The sequence below is a fragment of the Vulpes lagopus genome, chromosome 23, assembly GCF_018345385.1.
Source record: "Vulpes lagopus strain Blue_001 chromosome 23, ASM1834538v1, whole genome shotgun sequence".
NCBI lineage: Eukaryota > Metazoa > Chordata > Mammalia > Carnivora > Canidae > Vulpes > Vulpes lagopus.
Window position 1 is genome coordinate 2,846,607 of NC_054846.1, and position 27,144 is coordinate 2,873,750.

At 41.6% G+C, this 27,144-nt stretch overlaps 1 protein-coding gene across 2 annotated transcripts in view; it reads right to left on the reverse strand.

Annotated features, from left to right (window-relative positions):
• Positions 1 to 27,144, reverse strand: part of CPE (carboxypeptidase E) — a 105,915-nt gene that overhangs the window by 68,272 nt on the left and 10,499 nt on the right. The window contains exon 1 of one of the 2 annotated variants that reach the window (XM_041739092.1): positions 18,196 to 18,214. The exons of the other annotated variant lie outside the window; for it this stretch is intronic. Coding sequence (XP_041595026.1) covers positions 18,196 to 18,199 — 4 coding nt within the window. The 5' untranslated portion in view covers positions 18,200 to 18,214. Of the gene's footprint in view, positions 1 to 18,195; positions 18,215 to 27,144 lie in introns of those variants that run through there. 2 annotated transcript variants of the gene reach the window in all.

Sequence of the window (27,144 nt, forward strand, 5' to 3'; positions counted from 1 at the left end):
TCTCTCAAATTCAGTGGTTGACTTGTACTTTTTGGAAGGAAACCCACCGTTTTTCTACATAAAAACCAACCCCAGAAAAAAAAAAAAAAAAAAAAACCAACCCCAGTCCTGCAGGGCTACATAAGGGAAGCACCCCGCAGGGTGAAGGGAAGGTAGGTGTCAGAGAACTGACTCTTTTTCTCTGAGATCCTGAACATTCATTTACTGACTCGTTCAAAAATACATGTTGAGTGTCACTGTGCGCCAAGCGAGGATGCAGGGCCACACACCTGTGGAGGTGCTAGGATGCGGAGCCGCCCCCATGCAGATGCGAGGATGCGGAGCCGCACACCTATGGAGGTGAGAGGATGTGGGACCGCACACCTGTGGAGGTGAGAGGATGTGGGGCCGCACCCCGGGGCAATGAGGGGTCACATGGCTGGCTCCCGGGGCACAGGGAGCCAAGGCCCCAAAGCCCAGCCTGGAGAGTGGGGTACATCACCCAAACACCTGCAGTTCCATGGAAGGTCCACACTGCCTCCTGCATCTTCCCCCCTCGCTGGCTTCCACGGTTACTGCAAAGCCCCCGGCTCCTTCTCATACAAACCCTCACCCTGCCAGAACCTGTGTCCCCACTTGGGGTCGCACATCAGGGAGCGCAGTGGCACCTAGCGGGGTGCACGGCGGGTGAGTGGGGGGCAGAGTCGGGCCAGAGGCTGGGCTAAGTCCTGCCTGTGCACCTTCCCTGTGGCACCCAGCTCAGCTCGATTAGGGAAGCGGGGAGTCTCCTGGCAGCTTCCCCACCCGAGGGCACTAATTTGGTCCCATTGAAAGTGACGGGCAAGCTGGCACAGGTGTGATGGTGGCTCAACTGCGGGGGGAGTTCCACACCTGCGTCTCCCAAAGCCCCCAGCCATGCCTAGGGCTGCAGGACCAAAGCCGAGTTCCAAATCTTCAGTTTGCACTGAGTGTTCCCCTCTGGTGGGTCTCAATCCTAAACAGAACTAGAAAACCAACCGAAGAGATCCACCCCTCCGAAGAGTGTACATAATGGTGCAAGAGTGCTTAGTCCATCTTCCCGTCCTACTCTGTCCAGTCCTTACTTGCAAAGCAGACGAAGGCCTATGTGTGACGAAGATAACATGTCACGTCACCAACTAAATGTATTCATGTTAATTTTGATCTATACATGCTACATAATAGAAATGACACACTCTCAATTTATAAAATAATTAGACGACGATAGGGGACAAGAGACACAGAATACAAACATGCACCAATGAGCTCATACTCGTGGCAAAAATTTAAATATAAGTTCATGGTTAATTGTCCCCAAACATACTTTCATGGAAAATAATACTGAGGAAATATGAAAGATTGTGGTGACAGTTACTTTGAATAATGCTGGTTTTGTTTGACTATTTAATCCACATGATAAAAGAATTTATTTGAGACAGAGAGAGCACATGAGCGGGGTGAGGGGCAGAGGGAGAAGCAGACTCCCCGTTGAGCAGGGAGCCCGATGCAGGGCTGGATCCCAGGACCCCTGGATCATGACCTGAGCCTACAGCAGCTGCTTAACCAACGGAGCCACCCCCAGGTGCCCCAATGAAAGAATTCATTAACATTACCCTCCAGGTAGCAGTAGCTCTAATAGATAATTCAAGTCAGGGCTTACACAAGAGCTCCCCAGAGAACACAAGAGCTCCCCAGAGCACAACAGAATCCCACAAAGTAACAGAGGAAGAAATACACTCCATCTGCTTCTCCCCATAGAGGGAGAAGTGGATTAGCTCCCTGCTGTGGAAACCTGCAAGACTCCTTCTTTGAAGGCTTTTCCTCAAATCAGAAGATCAATGGCCCACGGATAGTTTCAGGTATGGCCCTATTGACATATCCACTCATTACCTGTTTATAGTTTGTGAGTCGAAGGGCTAAGAATGAAATAAAGACTCCAGACCAATGTCTCAATCAACATATTCACTTGGAATTCATTTATAAAAATTAGGTGGTTATAGGAAAACTCAGTCTTATAGTGTTATTTATATTTTGTTTAAAAATAATTGGCCTCCTGTCTCCCAGTCTAGCGCTTTGAAGTCACTAGAGTTCACTTCAAAATGCAAATATTATCCTAAGCGAATAACCAGCTCACCCTCCCTCATGTGAGGTGGTACTTTCCGAGCTCAGTTTTATTTATTTATTTATTTTTTTCGAGCTCAGTTTTATTTCTGGATGCATTCTTCTGAATTAATTTACTCTGTGTGTGTATGTGTGTTTGTCCAACATTTCTTGGGACAAACTGTGTAAACCAGTTGATTTTCACCAAATACGGTGATGATGGAGCCAGGTAGCCTACAAGGGAACACTGTTCAGGACATTAACACATACACACAGTTTATTTAAGAAAATATTCTCTTTTTTTTTTTAAGAAAATGTTCTTAGCTTCCTGATTGCATCACCATTTTCATTTTTCTTACATAAAAACTATTCTTAGAAGCATAACAAATTTTGTTTTTCAAGTAAGAACATCTGGCTTTAAATTGCATACAAATACACTAAGATTATTTAAATTCACCCGTCTTTAAAACAGACCATCCTGTTCATCATAAGATTCTTAAAAATTTATAGCTTTGCTTTTATTTGTCATGGAAAAATAAACTTTCTTTGGAATAAAACAGATTGTATCCGAACACACAGAACAATTTTCAAGATACATTCATCTGGTCAGTTTGATAGATGAAGACTCTCTTCCAGTAGTAAACCCTCAAGTTATTTTAGGAAAACTACTAAAACAATAAAACCTTAAAATATGAATTATATAAGCTTTAAATATTCTAAATCTTTTGTGGATTTTATTTTTTGCTATTATATTGCAGGAAAAATATATGAATATCTTGAGATAAAAAATAAAGCTAAGATTTTTTTTCTCAGTATGCTATAAGCAAGCTCAGTAAATGTTTCAAAGTGAACATTCTTCTTGTCCATACTAAAAATAGAATATTTCCCCAAATGCTATTAATAATTTAACTTAGAATAGAATCATAAATATGCATGAATGGAAGATCACTTGCTCTATCCCAATGCTCAAAAAGACCTTGGATGACACTTTTTCATAAAGATGAACAGCTTGCCAACTTTCAGGTATCTCAAGGCACGTCTATGGTGGAAGCTCTGAGGAAGACAAAGGAAAGGCTGCAAAGGTATCTTCCCTGACCCCTTGAGCTGTGCTCGCTGCCCCTACTCTGCATTCTCACAGGACTGTGCCTGTGCCTAACGCATAGCATGTGCCATCATTACCTATGGACAAGTCAGTTGCCCAAAGTTTCCAAGCCATTTTAGTGATCCTTGCTTTATATTTGAGAAAACAAGCACAGAACGGTTAAGTAATTGGTTTAACATCCCAAAAGTAGCAAGTGATAAAACTAGAATTCAATAAGACCTACCTGATTCCAGAGTCCCTCGATCTCCATGATAGTACACCGCTGCTCAACATCTAGCCCCGTACCTGCCAAGCTGGTGCTCAAAAGAAGTCCACTCACTGGTAAAGTGTATTAACACATCACATTCTGTGTTAGAGAGAACTGTGTGAATAAATTCCCACCCCCCATCCCCCCACCTTGCACTTGGGCCCCATTGTCATGGGGTTTCCAGGCCAGGTAAGGAAGTGATGAGCATACAACACATGGTGGAGAGGTGGCTTCTAGGTGGAAATTGAAAAGGAAATAGGATTTAGCCACTTTTAAAAGAAAGGTAGAGGAAGAGGAAGGAAGGGAAGATAAGATGCTTGAGACAGAGGAAACAGCATACGGTAGGTGGAAGGGGCAAGAAAGAGAATGTCTTGTTAAAATAAGCCTAGTAGGGCTAGAGCTCAGAACGGGAACAGGGAGTGACAAGTGATGAAGCTGCAGAGGTTGTTGACAGGGACCCATCAGGAAGTCTCCACAGGACTGCATCCTAAACTTCAGAGCTGCTAAGAAACTAGATCTTAGTTATTCTCACCACAAAAAATAGAGATGACAATTACGTGAAGTGGTAGCTAATGATACCGTGGTAACCCCACTGCAAAAAGTAAATGTACTAAATTGCCATGTTGTACAGCCTAAACTTACTCGACATTACCTGCCAGTTATACCTCAATTTTTTAAGAGAGAGACAGAGAGCAAGCATGGCAAGAAGTATGGTTTGTTCCTAAGAGTACAAGTAAATCATTGGATGGTTTTAAGCAAAGAGCAAAACATGGATCTTGTGTTCGAGAAAAATCACTCTGCTACAAATGGGAGGAAGGGGATTGGAGGGATGTGACTGAGGAGAGGCTGGGACGCCAAAGAGAGGACAGGTATTGATCAAGGCAAGAGATGAAGAAGACTTGACCACTTCTTCCTGGTGTATAACTTTAAGCAAGCTATTTAATTTTTTTTTTTTTTTTGCATTTTCTTAAGTGTGAAGAAAAACAGCCTCCCTCACAAGGGTTACTTTTAAGATTAAGTGCACAGTGACAGAGCTGACGGCATGAGATGGGAGAGTTTGGTGGTGAAGAACATGGGCACTGGAGTACAAGAGTGTGGCCTTCATCCTCAGTCCTCTACTTCCTAACTGAAGCTTTGGGCAAGTCATGTAACCCATCTGTGACTCGGTTTCCTAACACATAAAGGAGAGGTAACAATGGAACCCAACTCGTAGGGTTTGTTGAGAGGATTTCATAGAACAATGCCTGTTTTATTTCTTGTCTTATCTCTAGCATCTTAAATTCTGTTTGGTAAGCAAGTATGCTTACTAATATTAGTAATTATTTGAAAAGCATAAAGAACTATGTCATTGTAAGGTGTCACCATAACTGTAAAATATAATTGCCTAAAATTTTCCCACCTCCAAACTATATTTTTAAAAATCCACAGTCTCTCCATTAGCCACACATCTGTTCTTTTAAACCTAAAAGTCAGTTTACATTCTTCTCTTTCGTTTCTTTCTTAAGCTTTCCATATCAGACTTTACTCTTTCAAACAAAACTTCTTCTGTTGAATGAGTTTGTGAACCCTAGCTTTCGGGCTGGCAAGGACCCAAGTGCCCTCTAAGATCACCTAAGTCTGTACTGCATGTAGACAGATGCTGTTCCACTGAAAAAGCTGTCCCTTGGGTGGATGGTCAACACCTTTAAAAGCCATATTAATTAGCTCAGCCAATGAGACCTGTTGAGTAGCAATTTGCTGTACTAAAAGTAACTGATTACAAAAAAGACAGTTCCCTTGTATTCAGAAAAAGCTTTCATATTTAAAGAGATGATTTCATCCTCATGGACTTCATCCTAAGAGACACTTGGGCCCCATCTCTTCCCCACACTGCTCTTCTCCTCACTTCTGGTAAAGAAGGTCTGCTTCTCAAATCATCAGCAACAAATGCAGAGTTTCAACTAGCAGGCCCGAATCCACTGAACAATTTACCATATACTATAATGACTGCACACTCTTCATTTTGAATAAAATTATTGCAGTCATCGTTTGACCAAATAAACTGAATATGCCATGTAGCCTACACTCTTCAGGTATCTGGATACCCGTGAGAAGATCACTGTCAGCATATCACAAGGTTTCCATTGTGTACTATAAAGAATTAGAATTCAAATGGCCATACCCCCCTCCAAAAGAGGAGAAAGCTGGTTTCCATCTTCATTCAACAGAGAACGAGGAGCGGAAGTGCATTCATTGATCGAGTCTGTGCTTGGCTGATGACTGAGCAAGCATATGACTCTCAGTTATCAACTGTGTGGAATGTCAAGTATACTCCACCCAATGGACTGTGAGTTCCGCAGAATGAGATAAACGAAGTAAAACGAGGAATCAAGGGAAGTTGGAAGGGAAAGGAGTGGAAGGAAGAATTGGACAGAGAGGGGAAGGAGTGGGAGAGGAGGGAACAAAGAAAGGGAAGAAGGGAAGGATGAAAGATAAAAGGTTGTCCAAGGAACACCTGGGTGGCTCAGCCTTTGGCCCAGGGCGTGACCCCGGGGTCCCAGAATCAAGTTCCCCATCCGGCTCCCTGCAGGGAGCCTGCTTCTCCCTCCCTCGACCTGTGCCTCTGCCTCTCTCTCTCTGTCTCTCATGAATAAGTACATAAAATCTTAAAAAAAGTTGTAAAAAAATCCAGTTTTAAATAAACAAAAACGATAGCACCTCTCTTATATGAGAGAAAGAAAGAAAGAAAGAAAGAAAGAAAGAAAGAAAGAAAGAAAGAAAGAAAGAAAGAAAAAAGAAAGGAAGGAAGGAAGGAAGGAAGGAAGGAAGGAAGGAAGGAAGGAAGGAAGAAAGAAAAAGAAAGAAACTCCTTTTCCAATAGTGTCTTTTTGTTTTAATAATTTCTCTCCATAGAGGAGATAAGAGGGGGAAAATATTCCCTCTGGAGAGGAGAAAGAGATCAACTCTCTGAAATAATGAGCTAGATTTTGATCTTAAGTGATACGGGGATCAAGATCCCGTGAGATATTGGAAGAATTACTTCCCTATTTCAGAGAAGCCTGGAAAGACTATAGAACATTCTACATTCACCACTTTCTCTGGTTCTAGATTCCTCCACCAGAGCTGCCAGGAGAGGACCGTGGACACCCCCCAAAACCAGGCTTTCTGCAGCATTAGTGTCCGGTAGCCTCGGACCCTACAGCATCCACAGAAACCCCAACACATACGCCTACACAGGCACACACACACACACACACACACACACACACATACATAAGACATAGCAACACCACAGGTGAAAAGAAAATCCATTCTGTGCAAGATTTTCCCATCCTGTAAACTAATCCCAGGTTTTCTGTTAGGCCTTTAAAATACTCTGTAAGGAATTATCCCACCTTCTATTATAGGAAAGTAACAAATGCAAAGACAAATATGGTCCCCTCCCCTCCCCTTTTTTTTTTAGTAACTGCACGTATAAAACCTCTGCCTCTTAAATCAAGTTAGTACTGAGATTCTATTTCAGCACCCTCTGGGATGACAAGATTCCAAATGTGCAATAAAAATAAATCTCCATTAATAGCTGGGTCTTTAGCAGCTGAGAGAGTCCCTGGTCCCTTTCATTTACTCACCCAGCTCGGGGGTGAGTTCTACTTTGGGCACAGCTGTGAATAGGTCCATTACTAATCGGGATGCTTCAAAAAGAGATCAGTTCAAAGCACTAGGTTTCAGTGATTTTTTTTTTGACCCTTTATAAATTGAAGTCGTTCTCCTGAGTGAATTGTTCATACTGTTCAAAACTGACCCACTATCACTTCTTGGCCTTTTGGCTAAGATCAAGTGCAAAACTGACTCTGATTTTTTTTAATTAACTAATTTAAAAGTCTTGTATAGTTAACAGACAAAACTCCTTCAGGAAGAAGAACAACTGTTACACAATCCCGAGATTATGCACATCCCATTAATGTCACCTTATTCTACGATCACGTTAATTCAGCAATATGAAGGTTACCCGGTGAGCACACACCCTAGATACACTATAGCGTTGATGCTATGCTGGGGAGGGGCGCCTGGGTGGCTCCGGCGGTTAAGCAACTGACAATGTCAGTTCAGGTCATGATCTTGGGGGTCATCAGATCCAGCCCATGTCCAGCTCCATGCTAGGTGTGGGGCCTGCTTGAGACTCTCTCCCTATCCCTCTACCCTTCCCCACTCAGCTCACGTGGCACGTTCTCTCCTTCTCTCTCTCTCTTCCTCTCTCTCTCTCTCTCTCTGTCTCTCTCTTTCTGTCACCAAAAGAAAAAGATTACCTAGGGCTGGTGGGGAAGTATGGGGAGGAAATGGGGAAATGGAAAGTGACCTGCTGACGGGCAAGGGGTTTCTTTTCCAAGGAATGAAAACGTTCTAAAATTAAAGGTGGTGGTGGCTGCAAACCCCCTGAATACACTAAAACCCACTGAATTTTATCCTTTAATTGTGTGAATTGTTCAGTGTATGAGATCTCAATAGATCTCTAATAAAAAACATATCAGCAAGGACTTTCAGCCATGAAAAGAGGTTAAGTTTTAGGACAGAGTTTGAGAGCAGTATGATTCTGAAATCTCAAGAAAAAACTGTGAAGTCAGTTCAATTACAGTCTCCTTGTTATAATGTATCAAAAGAAATATGAAGAAAAGATGAAAATAAGATTAAAAATATGAATTATAAGACATCCTTGACATCCTCTTCTTATATTACTAGCAAGCCAGAAAACACATATTGGTGGCATATGTGGTAACTTGCATTTTAACAATGAAATCTCTGTCACATTTAACAGTGGTGGCAGGATTTTAGAGCTGAGGCTCTAGTGCTTGTCCATTCCAGCTCCCAAATTTTACGAAAGTAGACTTCTCTAACATTTTCCATTCCAGTTCACATTTCTTTCCCACCAGTACGCAAACAGTAGTTTCTATTTCATGCAGTTTAATAAACTGCCTTCTGGAACATAGGTTTCATGACCCCAAGAATGTAGTTGTTTTTGTTTTTTGGGGGTTTTTTTTAGATTAATTTTAGAGAGAAAGAGTGTGTGTGAATGGGGGGAGGGATAGAGGGAGAGAGAGAATCTCCAGCAGACTCCCCCCTGAGCTGGAGCCCGATGCAGCGCTGGATCCCACAACCCTGAGATCATGACCCAAGCCGAAACCAACAGTTAGACACCCAACTGACTGAGCCACCCAGGTGCCCCTAGAATTTTTTTTATCTTAAATTTCTTCACTGTCTTCTTCTCACACTTGACTAGAGCCTTCATTGCAATGGTTTCCTTTGTAATATAAATGTATCATAAACCATCCACTGTTCAAATTTTTCCTTTTAACACCTTGTCTGGACAGTTATACAGAGCTAAAAGAATCAAGTAGCCATCTAAATACTCTTCATAATCACCATCAATTTTTAGTAGTTTCTAAGTAGTACTTTTTAAATCTGAGCTCCAATTTGGGCTGTCTGCTCTTGAGTTCAGAATCAAATATTTCCCAGCATTTGGTTCTCTCAAATCCTGAAAAGGAGAGGAAAAGTCTGCCATTTTACCTTCCAGATTTCAAAGCAGCAATTACTCAAAAAAAAGAGGGGGGGGAGAAAAGAAGGAAGGAAGGAAGGAAGGAAGGAAGGAAGGAAGGAAGGAAGGAAGGAAGGGAGAGAGAAAGGAAAGGAAAGGAAAGGAAAGGAAAGGAAAGGAAAGGAAAGGAAAGGAAAGGAAAGGAAAGGAAAGGAAAGGAAAGGAAAGGAAAGGAAAGGAGGAAGGAAGGAAGGAAGGAAGGAAGGAAGGAAGAAAGAAAGAAAGAAAGAAAGAAAGAAAGAAAGAAAGAAAGAAAGAAAGAAAGAAAGAAAGAAAGAAAGAAAGAAAGAAAGAAAGAAAGAAAGAAAAGAAAGAAAGAAATTCATAAATATTTTTAAAGACATGGGTATTTTTCCCTTTCCATTTTTCACCTTGTCAAATTTCTGAGGTTTTCACATCGACTCTTTCTTCTTCAGTGGAGAGTAATCTTCCTGTGACACATATAAAAGTTTATATTTTAATTCACTTGATGTCATGCAATGGGCCGGAATCACTTAAAGTACAAACATCCTCCAAGAGTGAGCTATGCATCACCAGCAGACTCTGTGACTATGAGAATAATAAACGTAGCACAAATGGGACCAGTGCTTCACAAAATCCATTCAAATGATGGAAATAAAGTTCTAGTCTTCTAAAGAGCTAATAGGAAGAAATAATCTGTAGATATTTCCTTACCTATATTTTCCTCTTCAAATTATCCCACTCTTACTTCAACAGCCTCCTGGCCAGCCTCCCTCCCCCACCCCCACTTTTAAGACATCTGGCTTAATATTAAAATAACTAATTTTACAAACACACCACTTTTCATAGATTCACCATATGCTTCAAAGCTTCCAGAATCCCTGGTTACATCTAAACTCCTCTGTCAGCTTTTAGGGTCTCCCATATTGACATACCACCCAACCTTTTCAAAAATATTTTGTGTTCCCCCAAACATGGGTCCTCTTCCACTCAAATAGGGGTTCCACATTTCATCAAACAGGAAATACGGAAGAAGAATAAGGCTCAGGGAATAAAAACAATCCCTATTATTTATAAAACACACACTGTGTGCTATGAGCTATGTAAAGCACTTCACGTGTGCTATCTCATTTTATCCCCACCTAAATCCTGTGTGATAGGTTTTCTGATTCCACAGAATGAAAATTGAGCCACAGAAAGATTAAATATCTTCTTCAAGTTCTCTAAACTGCTGCATGGCAGAGGCAGCAACCCTCCTGCATCCTACTCCAATGCTCAAATCCTTGCCCAGATGTTGAGTGTCCCTTACAGTAAAGATGTTCACGAGGCAGCTGGATATGCAAACCTGAAGTCCAGGGGGAGAAACCAGAGCTATGTTTTGTAGTCATTGGCTTGTAGTTAGCTGCCCCTATATCTGTGAATGAGCTTGTCCAAGGAGAAGGTGTGTAAGGAGATGAGAAGAAACCAAGAACAGAAGTCTGGCCAATGCCACCACTCAAGGGGTAGACCGAGGAAGAGACCTCAAAAAAGAGTGAGAAGATAAAAGGAGAACCGGGAGATTTACCCACACAAGTCAAAGAAGAGCCTGCAAGTCACAATAAACGAATGTGATCAACTGCATAATGCACATGTAAATAAATAAGGTCGAGTATGATCAAGATTGAAAATTGCTCAGTGGAATTAGTGGTTAAGAGTCAGGGTGACTCAGAACTTACCACCCAAACCAGGACAGTTTTGAGAGTGAAAAGGAGCTCTATTAACCAATACCCAAGGAGCACCGAATACGGCCCCAGCGCAACCCAGGACACAGGGTCACCCTATGGGATCACGAGTGTTCTTCATGGGAACAGTTTCAACAGCATGATGCCATAGAAGCCACACTGCTGCGACTTCAGAATGAGTGTGATGAAGAGGTAGAGAGAGATTCATCTTTCCAGAACCTTGGTTGGATGGATGAGTTAGAAAAGGCTAGTGTTTGAGGTGCATCGGCCCTCCACTTACTCCTTATTCCTTGGCCTGGCTCCTTCCTCTCAGTTCTGCTGAACCTCCCCACACACACATTACAGGATTTCCAACCAGGAACCAGGGCAGGAGTGACTTTTATGGAGATCTCTGTTTCACCCACTTCCGCAGCCCCGACACTGCCTTCTGCCCCCAGCCCCTGCAACTCTCTTCCCATGATTTCTACAGCACTGAATCTCATCGACTGTCTCTATTCCTCTGACTGCTCTTCTGTTCTGTCTACCTCCTCTAATCTTAAAAATGTGGATATGTCCTAGGGTTCTTCCCCGGGACACCCTCTTTCCTCTGTCTATTCCCTCTCCCTCAGTGGTCTCATCCACAGTCACCACTTTCACTTTCACCGGCCACGCAGATGATTCCAAAAACTCTTCCTTTGTCCTCAAACTCTCCCCTGAAATGCAGGACGTTGTTTCAAACTAACGACTATACACCTCTCTCCTGGGGGCTGGTCCACAACACCTCACTAGACCTGTCAAAAGCACACTTTACCTTTTGCTTAAATTGGCAGCTCAGATATTTTCTATTAAGGACACCCTAATATAACTAAAGTCTGTCTGTTAAGATTTTACTTCTTTCACGTGTGCAGTAAGCGTTGAACACAAAGTCTAATGTTCTCTGAACATTAGTTACCTTGGAACCCGCTCTTAGAGAGCTTGGGGTTATCATTTTAACGAGTGTTACTGCTTCTTCTAGAAGCCTCTCTTCATCAACACTTGCTAGAAATCTAGGCCAATCAGGCCCCACTTCTCCACAGAGGTATCCTTATTGAATATATCCTCCTCCATTCTTTAAACTCAAACTTCACTTTGCATTTCTCTTAAGGTACTTGCCGTATTTTGTCTTGATTATCATATATATGCATCTTATCCCCTCCTACTACACTGGAAGCTTCTTAAAAAGAGGGTATGTCTCCTTTTTTTCCCTGAACACAGGCAGCAACCTCTTTGAACTTGGCTGCGGCAACTTCTTACTAGATACGTCTCCAAAGGCAAGGGAAATAAAAGCAAAAAAGAACTACTGGGACTTCATCAAGATAGAAAACTTTTCCACAGAAAAGGAAACGGTCAACAAAACTAAGAGGGTATGTTTCTTAATATATATATATATAACATATTTATTATTTAGAATAGTTATCATTTAGATAACAGATGCATTTGACTCCTTTTCACTTCATACTTGAAAATCTATTATCACTCTCAAATACAAAAGAAAAACTAACAATTGTTCCAGTTTTAATATGTTAAAAACTGACAATTGTTCCAGTTTTAATATATTAAACATCTCCAGTGATCATTATTTTTATAATATAACTAACTATGTGGCTTATAGAGAGACCATGTGAGAGAACAGTTTATCAAGTGGGTCCATTTTTAGACACATCCAATTAATATGCTCATGTAAAGGTGTATATTGAGGCCACCAGATTTGTATAACATAAGTGAGCTCCAAAGTAAAGCCTTTAACTCCTATTGTCAAAGCCTAGAATTATGAATTAATATGATTGATTATAAAACGCAGTGATTTGAAGTGGAAGTTCTTAGTCACCCATTAGTTAAAGGAGCCAATTCCTGCAAAACCTATTTTTAGCACTTCAGTGTGTACGTCACCCAGTACTCTGTCTACCAGAACCGTACCTTTAAATACGGCTTAATGCCAGATGGTCTCCTCAATAAAAAAACAGCAGGTGGCAACATATTAATGTTACTCAACAAGCAAGTCTGCAGACACTCAACCAATGAAATCAGTCTTCAGTGGCTAAGCCCTTCTGTCACCATGGCAACGCCTGCTTCAGAAAAAATATCGGATTTTCCAATGAAATGAGCCACCCATTCTTAGAACTCCAGGATGTTTCAAGCTACAATGATCAGATGCACTAAAGTGACTGACTAGGCCTTCGAGTCGCCTCGTATCAGGTCTACCAGCAAAAAGTCATTCGCCCTTCTATTCTAAAATACCGATCTATACTCCGTTTCTAACGCCCTTGATCTCCCGATAAACACACTCCATTGAAAGGTGTGTGTAAATGTGTCCGTGCCTACACTTGGAGGCTAGCAGTCCTAAATATAATGACAAGTGTTCATGTCTTAGGAGATTTTCACTGGTACATACTCCTCTTAGGAGTCTGTTGTTAATATTATGTCTGATTAAAGAGATTAGTCAAGGAAATAAATGTAGAGAAGACCAGAATGATATTCTTATACGGTTAAAATTACAGTTAAATCTTATTTTTTAATATAGCTCCATTTTTAAGTTGAAATGATAATCTGCCCCAAGGCACATGATCTTGTTTTACCTGATGAAAATGCAGAGAACCTAATGGTTGGAAATAGAGGGTAAAATCAAGATCCGGTGGCGGGGTAGCAAGGAGACTTTGGAGGCAGGGAGAGGGGGTGTTGAAGAACACGGCAGCAGCTTCCGCTCCACTGACATGAATTTCTCCAAAAAGAAAAGAGAGAGAGGCAAGAAGAGAGGAACTGGTCCCAGAAGAAAGGAAGGGGATGAAGCAAACCTGTGTCTTAATGTATTGATTTTGTGAATTTGTTTAACAACGTAGCTGTATCTGCGGGTATATATATATATATATATATATATATATATATATATTTTTTTTTTTTTTTTTTTTTTTTTTTGCGGGTATATTCTAATCTTGATTTCGCCACTCACCAGCCTGGGATGTTAAATGTCACCTCTCTGTGCATCTGCTTCCGAGTCTGTAGAACGGGGATAATAATAGTACCAATCCCACAGAGGTTCAGGATTAGGGGAGTTAAGCCTCTAAACAGCGTTGGGCACATTCTAAGCATTACATGAGTATGAGCAAAAATAGAAAATAAACTCCTGTTATTTTCACACCATTTCAATATTTTCGCTTACGTGTTCTATTTCATCCTACCTTCTTTATGCCATTTAGTGGTTGTTTTTTTTATTATTATTATTTTCGACTTTGCTTCCTTTTCTTCTTTTATTTTAAATGCTACGTCTCCGTCTGTCTTAACCTTTCCAACCCTCTTTGCCATCTTCTTATCTGACACGTGGAACATTTGATGGCTCACTTTCCCCGAGTGACCTCAAAGCCAGGCTGCAGTGAGACCCCCCACTGTAAACCACGATAAGGCTGACCCCAGCTAACAGGTTCCCAGCCCAGTTAAAGATGACTCCAGAAACTAAGTCAGACACAGGATGTACTCTGTCTCCCAGGACCCAAAAGCCTGAGTACAAAGGACACATTTGATTAACTAAGAAAGGGGGCGCTTGGGTGGCAGCTAAGGGTCTGCTGCGGCTCAGGTCATGGTCTGGGGTCCTGGGGCTGAGCCCTACGTCGGGCTCCCTGCCTGGGGAACCCCACTTCTCCCTCCCCCTCCCCTGCTGCTCCCCCTGCTTGTGCTCGCTCTCTCCCTCTGTAAAATAAAATTTTAGATTTTTAATTTAAAATTAAATTTTAGATTTTTTAAAAATCTTTTAAAAAATAACTACTTTTTCCTGAAAACTCTACTAAATTTAAAATTTCAACCTACAGAAACATATAAACATACACAATTTTCTTTCCTTTGAAGGGAGGAGAAGAGAGAGGGCAAACTGAACCTTGGTGGGGTGGGGCGGTGGGGGAACTCCTGTTTATGAACCAAAAAAAAAAAAAAAATGCTCTTCCTTTTTTCGAGAAGAAAATATTTGCAATGGTCTTAGAATAACTGACTGAACGGGTGCCTGGGTCACCTGTTCAGTCAAGTGTCTGACTTCAGTTTGGGCCCTGATCTCAGGGTCCTGGGATCGAGTCCCACGCTGGGCTCTACACTCAGCAGGGAGCCTGCTGCTCCCTCTCCCTCCCTCCATCTTGTTCTCTCTCTCTCCCAAATAAATAAATAAAATCTTAAAAAAGAAAAAAAAGGAAGAAGAACTAACCAGATAAAATGTCAACCCAGTTATTTCCTTAAAACAAGGGATGACAGGATCCTGGGTGGCGCAGCGGTTTGGCGCCTGCCTTTGGCCCAGGGCGCGATCCTGCAGACCCGGGATCGAGTCCCACGTCGGGATCCCGGTGCATGGAGCCTGCTTCTCCCTCTGCCTGTGTCTCTGCCTCTCTCTCTCTCTCTCTGCATGTGACTATCATAAATAAATAAAATTAAAAAAAAAAAAAAAACAAGGGATGACTCTTCTTTTTATTAGAATTAGCCCCGTCCCTGAGCCATACCTGCAAGAGGGGGTTGTCACCAACCCTTCACTGTAATGTTTTTGAGCCAATCTGCTTCGGAAGCACTTCCGTCATCAACGGGCCTAGTAGGTGCCCAGTTAGCATTCTCTGAAAAATATCTGTCTGTCTGCACAGCAGGTGGAATTTAGTCCACACTCTCTTCATTCTAATCCATTGTTATAGAGGAACTTGGAAAACGACCCTAGAAAGTCACTTTTTCATTAGTTTGGCAAAGAAAGAGCTGCTAACAAAACTGCCCGAGCAAATGATTGCGGGTATTATTCACCGACCTGGGACACACGGAACCGCCTCCTGCCCCTTCTTCCTGGCCTGGTGCCCACTGGGCTCTGGGCTCCCACTCACATCGACACCCGGGGACCACGCATGGGATCAGATGGGGAGTTACAGCACAGGTCCGAATAAATCACACCAAATACTTTAACCGGAACCAATACGATGAGCAAAAGGGAAGTATTTACCCTGAATTAACTACAAAATTATCTCAAGTCTTCTCGTTGCATTGTTAGCCCATTTCCCGTTCGTGAGAACACACCCTCTCACTCAAGCATTGTCCTGAAGATTCTGGTATTTTTATTGCTTGTCCAAACGCTGCCTGTAAATTACCAACAGAATCTATCACCTAATCATCTTGGTAGAGTCTCACAAATGGCAAAAAACAACACCAGAATTTTCACCCATATAGATTTCATATACGTTCTTAACTCCTTAAAACAATGCATGCCATTATTTTCTGTACAATAATTTAAGGGGGCACTTTTTTCCAGGTATAGTTCCTATGCATATTTATTCTTTTAAGATAGCTTATTTATTAGCTATGCAATAGAATACCAATAATTCTTCTACCATTGTAATGTTTTATAAAACATTCACAAATATAAAGTTCTTTAAGAATTGTGCACTTTAATAAAGTGCACAATTCAGTGGTTTTTAGTATATTCACAAGACTGTGCAACCAGAAATAATGTTCTTTAAGAAACTCTGGCTTGAAAAAAATTCTCAAAAAATAGGTACTCTTCTTTAGCACAGGTAACTTTTTTCACATCAAAATTTAATGTAGATACATGAACAGGCCAACCCAAGTACTATTTTTAGAAGGAAACCTCACCCAGTATTACTTACTTATATTCTGTACCCCTAACCTCCAACGACACATGATTCATTCTGCATGGGGCGCACAAACCTATCCTCTCGAGCACCCTCCCCCAGTGTTTACCTTCTCCAGGGACTAGGATTCCAATTTAGAATACACAACTCAGAAATCTAAAACTTTACTATAAATGGTCAGTGAGATGGGAGATGTCTGGATTACATCCCCCCCACAACCCCTGCCTTACGTATTCCAGGAAGCACTGTGCATATCTGACCTTTGTTAATAAATTCTTGTAAGTGTATTTGAACATCTATCTAACTGCCCTTCCTTGGACAATCTCTGGTTTTGCCAGTGCTCATCTTGAAGCAAGATTAAGTACCTCAGCTCATTTCCCAAAGTAATGTACTCCACACAGCATCTCAGAGTAGAGTGGATGACTCCCCATTCGACATTTCTGTCCTCCCCAAGGTTTCTCTTAAGCCACCAGCCACTAAGTCTTTCTCTCCCTCTCTGACTGTCACACAGTCCCTGAAACTGTGCCCCTCCTTCTTATTCAGTTTAGCCCATTCCTCAGCACTGAAGGCCCAGGGCCTCAAAAGAGTTCATCAGAGCAGTCTTCCAACAAAAACCTATTTCTCCCTAGAGAGTGGATTCTAGTGTCCCCTGAAATTAACATTTTCTATATATACTTAGAGTACGCTAAAGTGACCTATTTCAGTCCTTTCCTGATTTTGCCACTTAACACACTCTCTGGCCACCCCAGGCCCTGTCCATCCACTCAGGCACACCCATACCCATTTACAGCACATAGGGCAGGAAATTCTGTTCTAAGGAATTGAAAACACTGAAAAATTATGTTCCTGTAAACTCCTTTCTGGACGGCAACCCATGCAGTTAGCTCATGACCCTCAACAGCCACATAAGGAATAGTTATGCTGCTTCCCCTTTCTGTATACATTGCGATGGGAAATACTCTAGAAAGAAGGTTCAACTGTCTATCAGGAAATGGGTTCTAGGCCTCCTAGGCTACACAGGGAGCCCAATGCAATCATCCTTCCTTCCAGATGAGAGTGTTCCTTCCAGATCGAAGGAAAAAATTATATGATTCCATTTCACAATTCTATGTAACACTAATAAAGATTGGGTTTAACAGTAGGAGCAATTTAAAATAATTTTACTCTAATCAAAAACCTATAATTTGAAAAAATTAAATACTAAATATTTCTGCACAGTGAATTTCTCTCCCAAAAGCATCCGACAAACTACATGATCATTATTCAAATGCTACACAAATGCATCTGGATGAAAGTTCTGGAATGTCTGCCAACAAATGGAGAAAAGCTATGGGCTGACTTCTCTTTCAGTATCAAACTACATCATTTTTCTGTTGTTGGTTTTCATTTTGTTATTAAGGACAGTTTTTGAAATGTATAGTCAAATATAATTGAGCAATGTCTAACCGCGGGAGATTAGTCAAACTAAATCAAAATTACTTAACATCTTTTTACTCCATAACTTTTAAAGAGTGTCCAGTAATAGTTACATAGAGGTGAAAACATACTGGTAATCAGCTGCTTATTACAATATAATATATATTATATGCTTAATATAATTGTATGATATCTAATCTAACTACATCATTTTATATGCTTAATTTATACATATACACATAATATATATAAATGTATACATGTTACATGATATGTAGGTTGTATTATATACACACACATTATGTTATTATACCGAATGTTAGCATAATCTCCATCCCAACTAGTTTTGTCCTCCTGAGGAGGGAAATCGACCTCAAGGGACAACACCCTAAACATTATTCTAACAAAGTGGAAATTTCACGTCAATGGAATGCAATTAACTGTCACAGCAGTTACTGAATACTTACCCATCACCACTCACAGGGGCAGTGGAGGAAAAGACACAGGACTCATCTAATTCTGGCACAGAATGAATTCCTCTCTCCTACTTTCCAGATTCGATTCACTGTAAGACCTGCTCAAGTCCCCCTCCTTCTGAAAGCCCTTCTGGATTGCCTCTCTCAACTCCTCGTAGAATTTGAGTCGATACCCTTCACGTTAAGTACTTGGTAAAACACTGCTGTGCATTGCTCCCTTCTGCAAGAATCTCAGTCACAGAGCAAGTACTTGGTTATTATTGTTAAATAGCTACATTAGAGATTTTAAAATGTGATAAAATACAACAGTAACAAAAGAGGCACTTCATTTACTGACCTCTACTACCCGGAGTCTGACTTCCAATCGGGAAGTGGTTTAAAAGCACTTGTATCTGGCATTTCTGAATGCCTAGTGAATGAATGTCTTTGGTTGTCCAATTAGGGTGATTTATACCTGCAAGTCATTAGTAGGGCCTTTTTGATAATAAAGTGTTCTTGTTACCACGGTCTGGGAACTGAGATCATGGAAAATGTGGTATGGTTTATAACTGCGAGCCTTCTTGGCCTCACGGCAATGTTGGCAGAGGTATAAATGCTTTGCTTATGCTACTCTCTTTATGGAGTCCATAAATACATTAACTCTACTTACTCTATGCGTTCTGGGGGAAATACCAGCCAGTCTCACCCTTCTGTACATTCATTTAAGAAACACACTCTCATTCATTCCCTCTCCCAGCACACCCAGGTCACTGAATTACAGCAATCAATGGCTCAGCTTCAATGTTAAAATAACAACAGCACCAATGATAAGAGTTTTAAAACTACTCAGGAAAAAAAAAAAAATGCTTCATGCACCTGAAAGTTATATGTAATTTTTTAAGATACAGTTTGTGTCAACTGAAGTAGAGTCAAAAGAGAAGAAAAAATGTTTATTAGAATAAGTACCCCCAACTCCCACCTACCCATCAATCTGACTCAACAATAAAGCATACCCAGAAGTCAAAAAATAATAAGAAAAAGGTCTCAGAAATAGTAAAAATAATTGACATATAGTTCATGGTTTTTATTGCTAGTGCAAGGCTTAGAGTTGTCCTCAATAAACAGACCACCAATGCAGACACGGGCCTGCAGCTGCTACACTCTTTTAGTGAAGGTTCTCCAGTTCCATCCACAGGGACCAGTGGAGAGAAAATTAGATGTTGACATGGATTTGAGAGGTACAGAAGGATCGTGTAGCACTCACACGGACACAAACATGAAACTCTTTTCATCCCAGACACTACAGTGGATGGTGGAAGACGGAAATCAGCCAAACACCAGTTAAGCATATTGGGGAGATTTGGAGAAAGTCAATTTGAGGAGCACTCATAGAATCCTTCCCATGCATCGACCATACGAGGAAGCATTTTACCAGATTATTTTGCAAATGTTCAGCACCTCCAAAATCTCCTGCAGCTTCTGAATTTGGAAGCTTTTCCAAGGGGAAAGGCTCCCTACACTGAGCTCTGAGCCACCGTATGCTGGAACTACGGTTAAATTCAAGCTTTTTGATGACTTAGAGAGAGCCTTGGGTGAATAGAAAAGATCTAGAAATCAATTTGTATTTTAAACGTCGACATTCAACTTATTCGAGTTATGAAGCATAAGTGCAAAATCTTAGTTATTCCGTAAGTATTGAAGTTCAGTTTACAAATCATATTGATGCATTTACAAGTCCAGCAGCTTCTATAATCTTACCGTAAAGGGAAATTTGGTCACTTCAGTAAACTTGTCTTGAAAATTTCAAACCATAAAAATAAATTTAATATATTCAATTTCTCTTTTAAGCTCCTTGTTTGACTGCTGACACACAATCCTAACTTCCTAAATGATATGGCAAGTCTAATACATTAAGTGTACATGGTCATTCTTTCTTTTAATTTTATCAAAACAAAACAGTTCACCTATTTCTCCTACTCCCTCCCCCATGCATGGTGATTCTTAGGTTCTATTAATGTTCTAATACAGTTTACAAGCTGGTTAAAATTTCAGCTTAACAGTCATAATTGACACATTTTCCTACTGGAATTACAAGGTTAATCTTTTAGACATCGGAATCTACCGGATTCTATTAAACAGTTTAAGTTTTAATAGTACTTAATATCCCATTGATATATAAATTATTTCTAAAGCTCCTTAGGGTTTAAGATTCTTACTCCAAAGGGAAGCAGCTATGTCAAGCCACACAGTTTTGAGGTTCCTTCTCAAAGAAATGTGGGCAGTGTTGTGGGTTACCACCTCAGTGCACTGAAGTTCTGGTCAAATGGGACAGCCAAAGCTGCAGGTACTTGGGGCAGTTTTTCTCACCCTCTCGACTGCCACGTTGACCCACTGTAACCATTTCTATTTCATGAACTGCAAAACTTAGAGAAGAGAGCAAGGAAGACTTACCCACAGCTTACCCTTAGCTATATGACCTATCCTCACCTAATTTCCAAGATAAATTGGAGCTGGTAATTCCCTCCCAGATGATCATACCACTAATTTGGTTTTGTATTTCCTTGGCTCTTACAATAATTTAGTAATTTCCATCCTGTTTCAAAGACAGTTTCCTCCTTTTCAGTACCACCCTCGTTGACAGAACCACACAACTCTTAAAAATACCAAAATAGCATTCAACTGTCCGTTGATGATGGCTCATGGCTCTCTTTGATTTTTCAGGTCACGACTTCAGGATCATCCTTCTGATGACTAAGGGCCCTTGGCACTCAGAACTTTGGTTCTGATACAGGAAAAGCAGCCAGAGTGATGTGGCTTCAACTCAACACAACACAGACCAGCATCTTACCAAGAAGCAGATCAAGAGGCAACACAAAGTCAAGGCTCTGTATAGAAAGGACCAGAACAAGAGACAACGAGGCTGCCGCGGCGCGTTAACATCAGACCCAGCTTGCGGTCAGATGCAGATGCCAGGCACCCCAGATACAGCAGGAAACCTGCCAGAGATGCCCCAAGATCACGGGGGGCGGCGGGGGGGCACGACTCTGCGCTGCCGTGACCTCTACCTGTGGTGGAGACAGGATGCGCCTCCTCCACGGCCACAGTCGATAGTCTGGCAAAGGGTGTGCAACTGTGCCTAACGTGTGTTGTCCACTCTGAAGTGCTCGTCATCCTCAAGACTGCACTGAGAACCTTCTACAGGCACAACACACACCAGACAGTCCCCACTGAAATGTGCAGTCGCCAGCCTGGTTCCACAAGACAACAGGCAGGTTAGGAAGCCTTTCTTTTAAAAAGGGGAGGATATGGGGCGCCCGGGTGGCCTAGTCGGCTAGGCATCTGCCTTCAGCCCAGATCATGATCCCAGGGTCCTGGGATCGAGTCCCGTGTTGGGCTCCCTGCTCAGCGGAGAGTCTGCTTCTCCCTCTGCCTCCCTCTCCCTCTGCTTATACACTCTCTCTCTCTTCTCTCTCTCTCTCTGTCAAACAGATAAATAAAATCTTTTTTAAAAATAAATAAATAAATAAAATAACCCCCTTGAGGAGTGCCTGGCTGGCTCAGTCAGTAGAGCATGTGACTCCTGAGGGTCTTCATCTTAAAAAATAAACTCCTCAGGTTTCCTGTCCTTTTTACAGTGTAACTATTCTTAATGTATTCACTAAGTGAATCTTTCCTCATCCACAAATAACAGCAATTTATGTGCATTATACAGGGGATTAATTAAGGTCCCTTGTGATGAGAGCTTAAAAAAAAACAAATTTATTTTTTTAAATTTTCCTTTTAAGGGCCTTTTTTCCCGACAATAGGCAGATTCTTTCTGCATCTTTAAGTTCCCATAAAGATAAATATTCTCCAATACCCACCTGTGGCAGGTTGGAAAACCGGGTCAGGTAGGACCAAGTTGGAGGGTGTTTACAAAGAGATACAGAGCTGTGGAATAAGTGCTCGGCAGTACATGAGCCTGGACACGTCCGCACGTGTTTACAACCCAAAGTTAACAGACAAAAGCCTCTCAACTGTTATTCAGATGTATCCAAAGGAAGGAAAAGCCAAAGGCGGAAGAGGAGAAAATGAGGGACCCCTATTTACTGGTGAGGTTCTCCACACCTCGCTAGACTCCTCATAAACGTAAAGGCAACTTTGGCCAACTATTTAAAACCCTGGTGGAGTATCTGACCAGATATAGAGAAAGCAGCAATAACTCAGGAAAACTTCTGAAAGAAGAGAGCTTATGAGAAAAGACTGTTTAAGATTTCATGGTTAAGTTATCTCTCCCCCCACACATGAGGCCCAAACTCAACCGTTGCAAGCTCTGCTGACGGAGCCAGCGAACCTCCCCAAGGCTTGTTCTTTAGTAGGCCACTTACACAAGAGAAGATTCTTTATTTCCTGAAAATAGCTATGGGTAGGAGTAAAAACAAGGAAAATGAAGGCTATTTTACAGATGCAACTGAAATCTGCAAATATAAATAAACCGATGGGAAATTCAAAATAATTTAAAACGATTGCTCCACTCATGATTATCATGCCATCATCTAGACAAAACCTATGTATCCATATAGTATTTTAGCCTATTTATCTATATGGTACCATTCACTATATATCCATATAATATTCATCTGAGAATATATTTTGTATTGCTTTAGCATTTTCCAAAGACTAAAACTGACCCTTGAGAAAAATACATCTAATAAGCAGATTTCTTTTCGTGTGAGCACTATAAAGGTCCCGTTGACCGTGCAGAGTTAGTGCAGTTTCCCAAAAGTCCATTAACTTAATTCCCATAAAGCTGATTATGAGAAGAAGCTGGCTTAACATTTCCTGAGTTCCCACAATGAATGAGACTGGTTTCTTCTAGTAAACTTCAAAAAAAAAAAAAAAGTATCTGTCACAGTTTAAGAGAAATGAAACTATTTCAATAAGACTGTTTGTACTTTAAAATATATGTCCCACACTGCACCTGAAACACAAAAGAGGACAGAAGCCATTTTATTTTGCAAATGCCTGACATTTCCAGCCAACACCCCTCCCCCCCCCCTCCGTTTCTATGCTTGCTGCCTGAGGAACAGCACAGGATGCTCTGCGCCCCTTGCATCTCTATGCAGCGCACATTTTACAGAACAGAGTAACACGACCGCTGGTTGTATGGCATGTAAATTAAGCTCAACACATGGGAAAGAGTGAACCCAAGGGCCACATGCGTGGGTCAGCCCGTTACGTGTCCAGCTTTTGATCTGGGCTCAGGTCAAGATCTCAGGATCATGGGATGGAGCCCCCGGGAGAGCTGCGGGGAATCTGCTTCTTTCTTTTCCCCTCCGTCTGCCCCTCCACACAATGTGTGTGTGTGTGTGTGTGTGTGTGTGCAAGCGCATGTCTCTTCGTGTGTGTGTGTGTGTGTGTGTGTGTGTGTGTCTCTCTTTCAAATAAATAATTAAAATCTTCTTTTAAAAAGTGAATTCAAGCCATGAAACTAAATAACTCATTTTAAGATATGCAAAGGCACTGCCTGGAAGGGTGACTGGCAAATAAAAATAAAATAGTATATACATACTGGGTATTCACAGTCCATATTCTCTGAATTGTATTAAAAATATCGGCTATGCTGACAAAAGCCTGCATTTTCTTTTCATCTTGAAAAGATGCCTTTACCTTGGAATGTTACCTAGCAATTTTTTCCTAATGGTTATGAGAAAAGGCCATTTTTAAGACTACCTCTTGACTAAGAGAAAGGAAAGGGAAAAGGTATTCAGAATTTTGGCCAGGGAGGTAACAGCCCAACATTTATATCAAGCCATTCCTACCCCGAGCCCATGGTCAAGCTTATGATTTGTACAAGTTGTTTAACTGAGCTCTAGAAACAGAATATTTCTTGGGGGCGGGGGGTGGAAGGAGATGGACAATGGCAGTGGATAGCAGCTGCATAGTAAAGCGATTTCCTGGTTTTTAATAATTTAATGTAGTAAGAGAAACTGGGTAGGTCCAATCAGACAGCACCACTCTGGGATGGGAGCATCCGAGCAGTCGCCTACATGGGTAAATACATGAGATGGTGGTTGTTTCTCCCAACTCCCTGAACACACATAACCACAGCATGGGATTCTTTTGGGAACCTGGATTTAAGTTAAAGGTTATATTTAGTCTCATTTTTTTAAAATGAGTGATCTGCCTCCGGTTTTTAAATAACCCGTCTTCATTTGAAAGCAAATGTCTTAACAACAAGAGGTATAATTGTTGTCATTATTTGAGAGAACTATGATGCTCAGCAGTGACTCTGTAGTAAACAGATTTCTATTAAAAAACACAAAATATTTACTGGCAGTGGAAAGTGGTTGCTGAGCTTACTATAGTAATTCATTTATTTCCTGTTTAAGAATCAGCTCTCTAACACCCTCACAAAAGCCACCTTAACCTTCAAGGATTACGATTTGAAGACATTTAAAGATGTAGGTAATCATTTGAAAATAATAAAAGGCACTGGTAATACAGACAAGATCTGCTCTTCAGCCACATGTTATCAGAAAGAGCTGGCTGCTGGATTGTCCACAAAACACCGTATCCTGCATTTTGAAAGAAATTGAAACGTTCAGGGGAACGGACTGGCAGCAATTCCAGTAATAAACAAGAAGGGAAGGAAAGAGTAAATTTAAACATATTTCAATTTTGAGTTGATTTGACCCATCAGCTGGCTTTCAGATAAACCTCCTCCTCTGTGGCATATTCAGAGGGTGACTTGAATGCCATTTCATGAGGGAGGGGGAATTGAAACCTGGGATGCACGCCTTCTATGTGCAAAAGAGCTCACAGTTCTTAGTACACAACACAAAGGGCTCATGTAGGTTTTTTTAAAGGTCAAAAATTTTACTAAGTACATTTTTACTGGTTATCTTTAGAGCTTTTATCAAGGGGTGCTTGGGTGGCAAATTTGGTTAAGCATCTGCCTTGGGCTCAGGTCATGGTCTGGGGGGGCCTGGGATGGAGCCCAGGGTCCGGCTCCCTGCACAGCGGGGAGCCCCCTTCTCCCTCTGCCCTTCCCCTACTCATGCTCCCACACACTCTCTCTTTCTCAAAAATATATAAAATCTTTTTTTAAAAAAAAAAGAACTTTTACTTAATGTTTAAAAAGCCACCCAATTTTCTAAAATGTCTCAAGAGGAAGAATCCAGTTACAGCAACGAACACAACAAGCCGTCCCTGAAATGTGCAGTCAGTGGATTGCCCTGCATCGTGCCAAACTGGACACATCACAACAAAACGAAAGTATACATATAAGAAATACCAACTCTATCCTTTCTTGTTATCACCCTTCCGGTGTGCCAATAGGCATAAAATCAGCACTGGGCTTCAATACAGCCTTGGGTCGTCATGCACATTTTTGGTCTGTTTGAGAAACTCCATTCACACCACAAACATCTGCTGAGTGGCCACTAGGTCCTATCCGGAGCACTAAACTTTGGGATAAAGACAATCCCTGACCAAAGGAAGCTCACAGCCTGTGGGGCTTTGAGAAAGACCATCATAGAGGCCATAGTATGGGCAGCCCAGGTGGCTCAGCGGTTTAGCGCTGCCCAGGGCGTGATCCTGGAGTCCCACATGGAGTCCCACATAGAGTCCCACATCAGGCTCCCTGCAGGGAGCCTGCTTCTCCCTCTGCCTGTGTCTCTGCCTCTCTCTCTCTCTCTCTCTCTGTGTGTGTGTGTGTGTGTCTCATAAATAAACAAAATCTTAAAAAAAAAATAGAGGCCATAGTAATTGTCAACACCTGTTGCACTGAGGGCTTTATACTTACTAGTTTACTGAATCATCAGGTTATTGTCAGTTCATAGGTGGTGAGTTTAAGACTGAAAGAGCAGTTAAGTAATTTGCCTGAGAGCAAGTAGTTAAAAACAGAAACAAAAGCCCCCCGCCGTGGATGCAGGTAGTATAAACCTTTCTGCATCAGCTCTGCAAAGAATTCTGGAAAACAAACAAACAAACAAACAAAAATGGGAGTAAGAAAATGAGGGAGAGGAAGGAGGTTCTACAAAGCTCTCACTTAGCGCCAGTCTGTAAAAAAAGAAAGTCAGGGCCTGAGCATGAAGTTTTTGGAAAAGTAAGTTAGTTTGCCAAAGTCAATTTGGGGATTGCCCTGGGCTTATTTAGCTCCGTGGAGGAGAAGGGACCAGAAAGGAAGACACCCTCAACACTGAAGGGCACCCACTGTTCCGACTGAAGTAAGAGGTCAAACTGAGGAGAAGCGGGACTGCCTCCCACTTTAAGAATGGATGGAAGGGGCCACCAGGATGGGCGGGCCCAGGGCGCACAGCCTGTGGAGTACACTGGCCAGGTGTACTGCAAGGGCAGAAAAATTCCAACAAACTCGCCCGTCTTCTCTATGACTCGATGTCAACAGCTCGATGAAATTATTTTCTGCGAGCCACGCTGCTCTGGCCTCAAGGCAGCCCTGCGAGGGACCGTCTCTCTGTCTTCCTATTTCACGGGTAAGAAAAGCAGGTGAACAGAAGCTAAAAGCCTAAAGCCACTTATCAATAAAGGAACTGGAATGCACTTGCTACTTTAACCTTTCCTGTCAAAATTATCTGTCCCCTGCCTGATGGCCTCAGGACCACGTTCTCAATCCAATGACCATATCTTAAGATTTTACACAAATCTCTAAGCTAGCTGTTTGAGGGGTTGGGGTGGGGGGCAGGGATATGCCCTCCTCCTGTGAGTCCCTCTGCTACAGAATTGCCAAATTAACCCTGCCTAATATGTTAATGAATGATAATGTGGTAATGCTCTGTTTCTCAAACTAATGAAATACTAGTTCCAAAATCAGTTCCTGGGGGGCGGGGGGGGGGGGGGGAGAGAGGGGGTTCCATGGGGAAAAAAAGTTTGAAAAATACTGTAGAGTATATATCTAACTTGGAGATTTAAAACACAGGTTAGCAAAAAAAAAATAGTAATAAAAAAATAAAATACAGG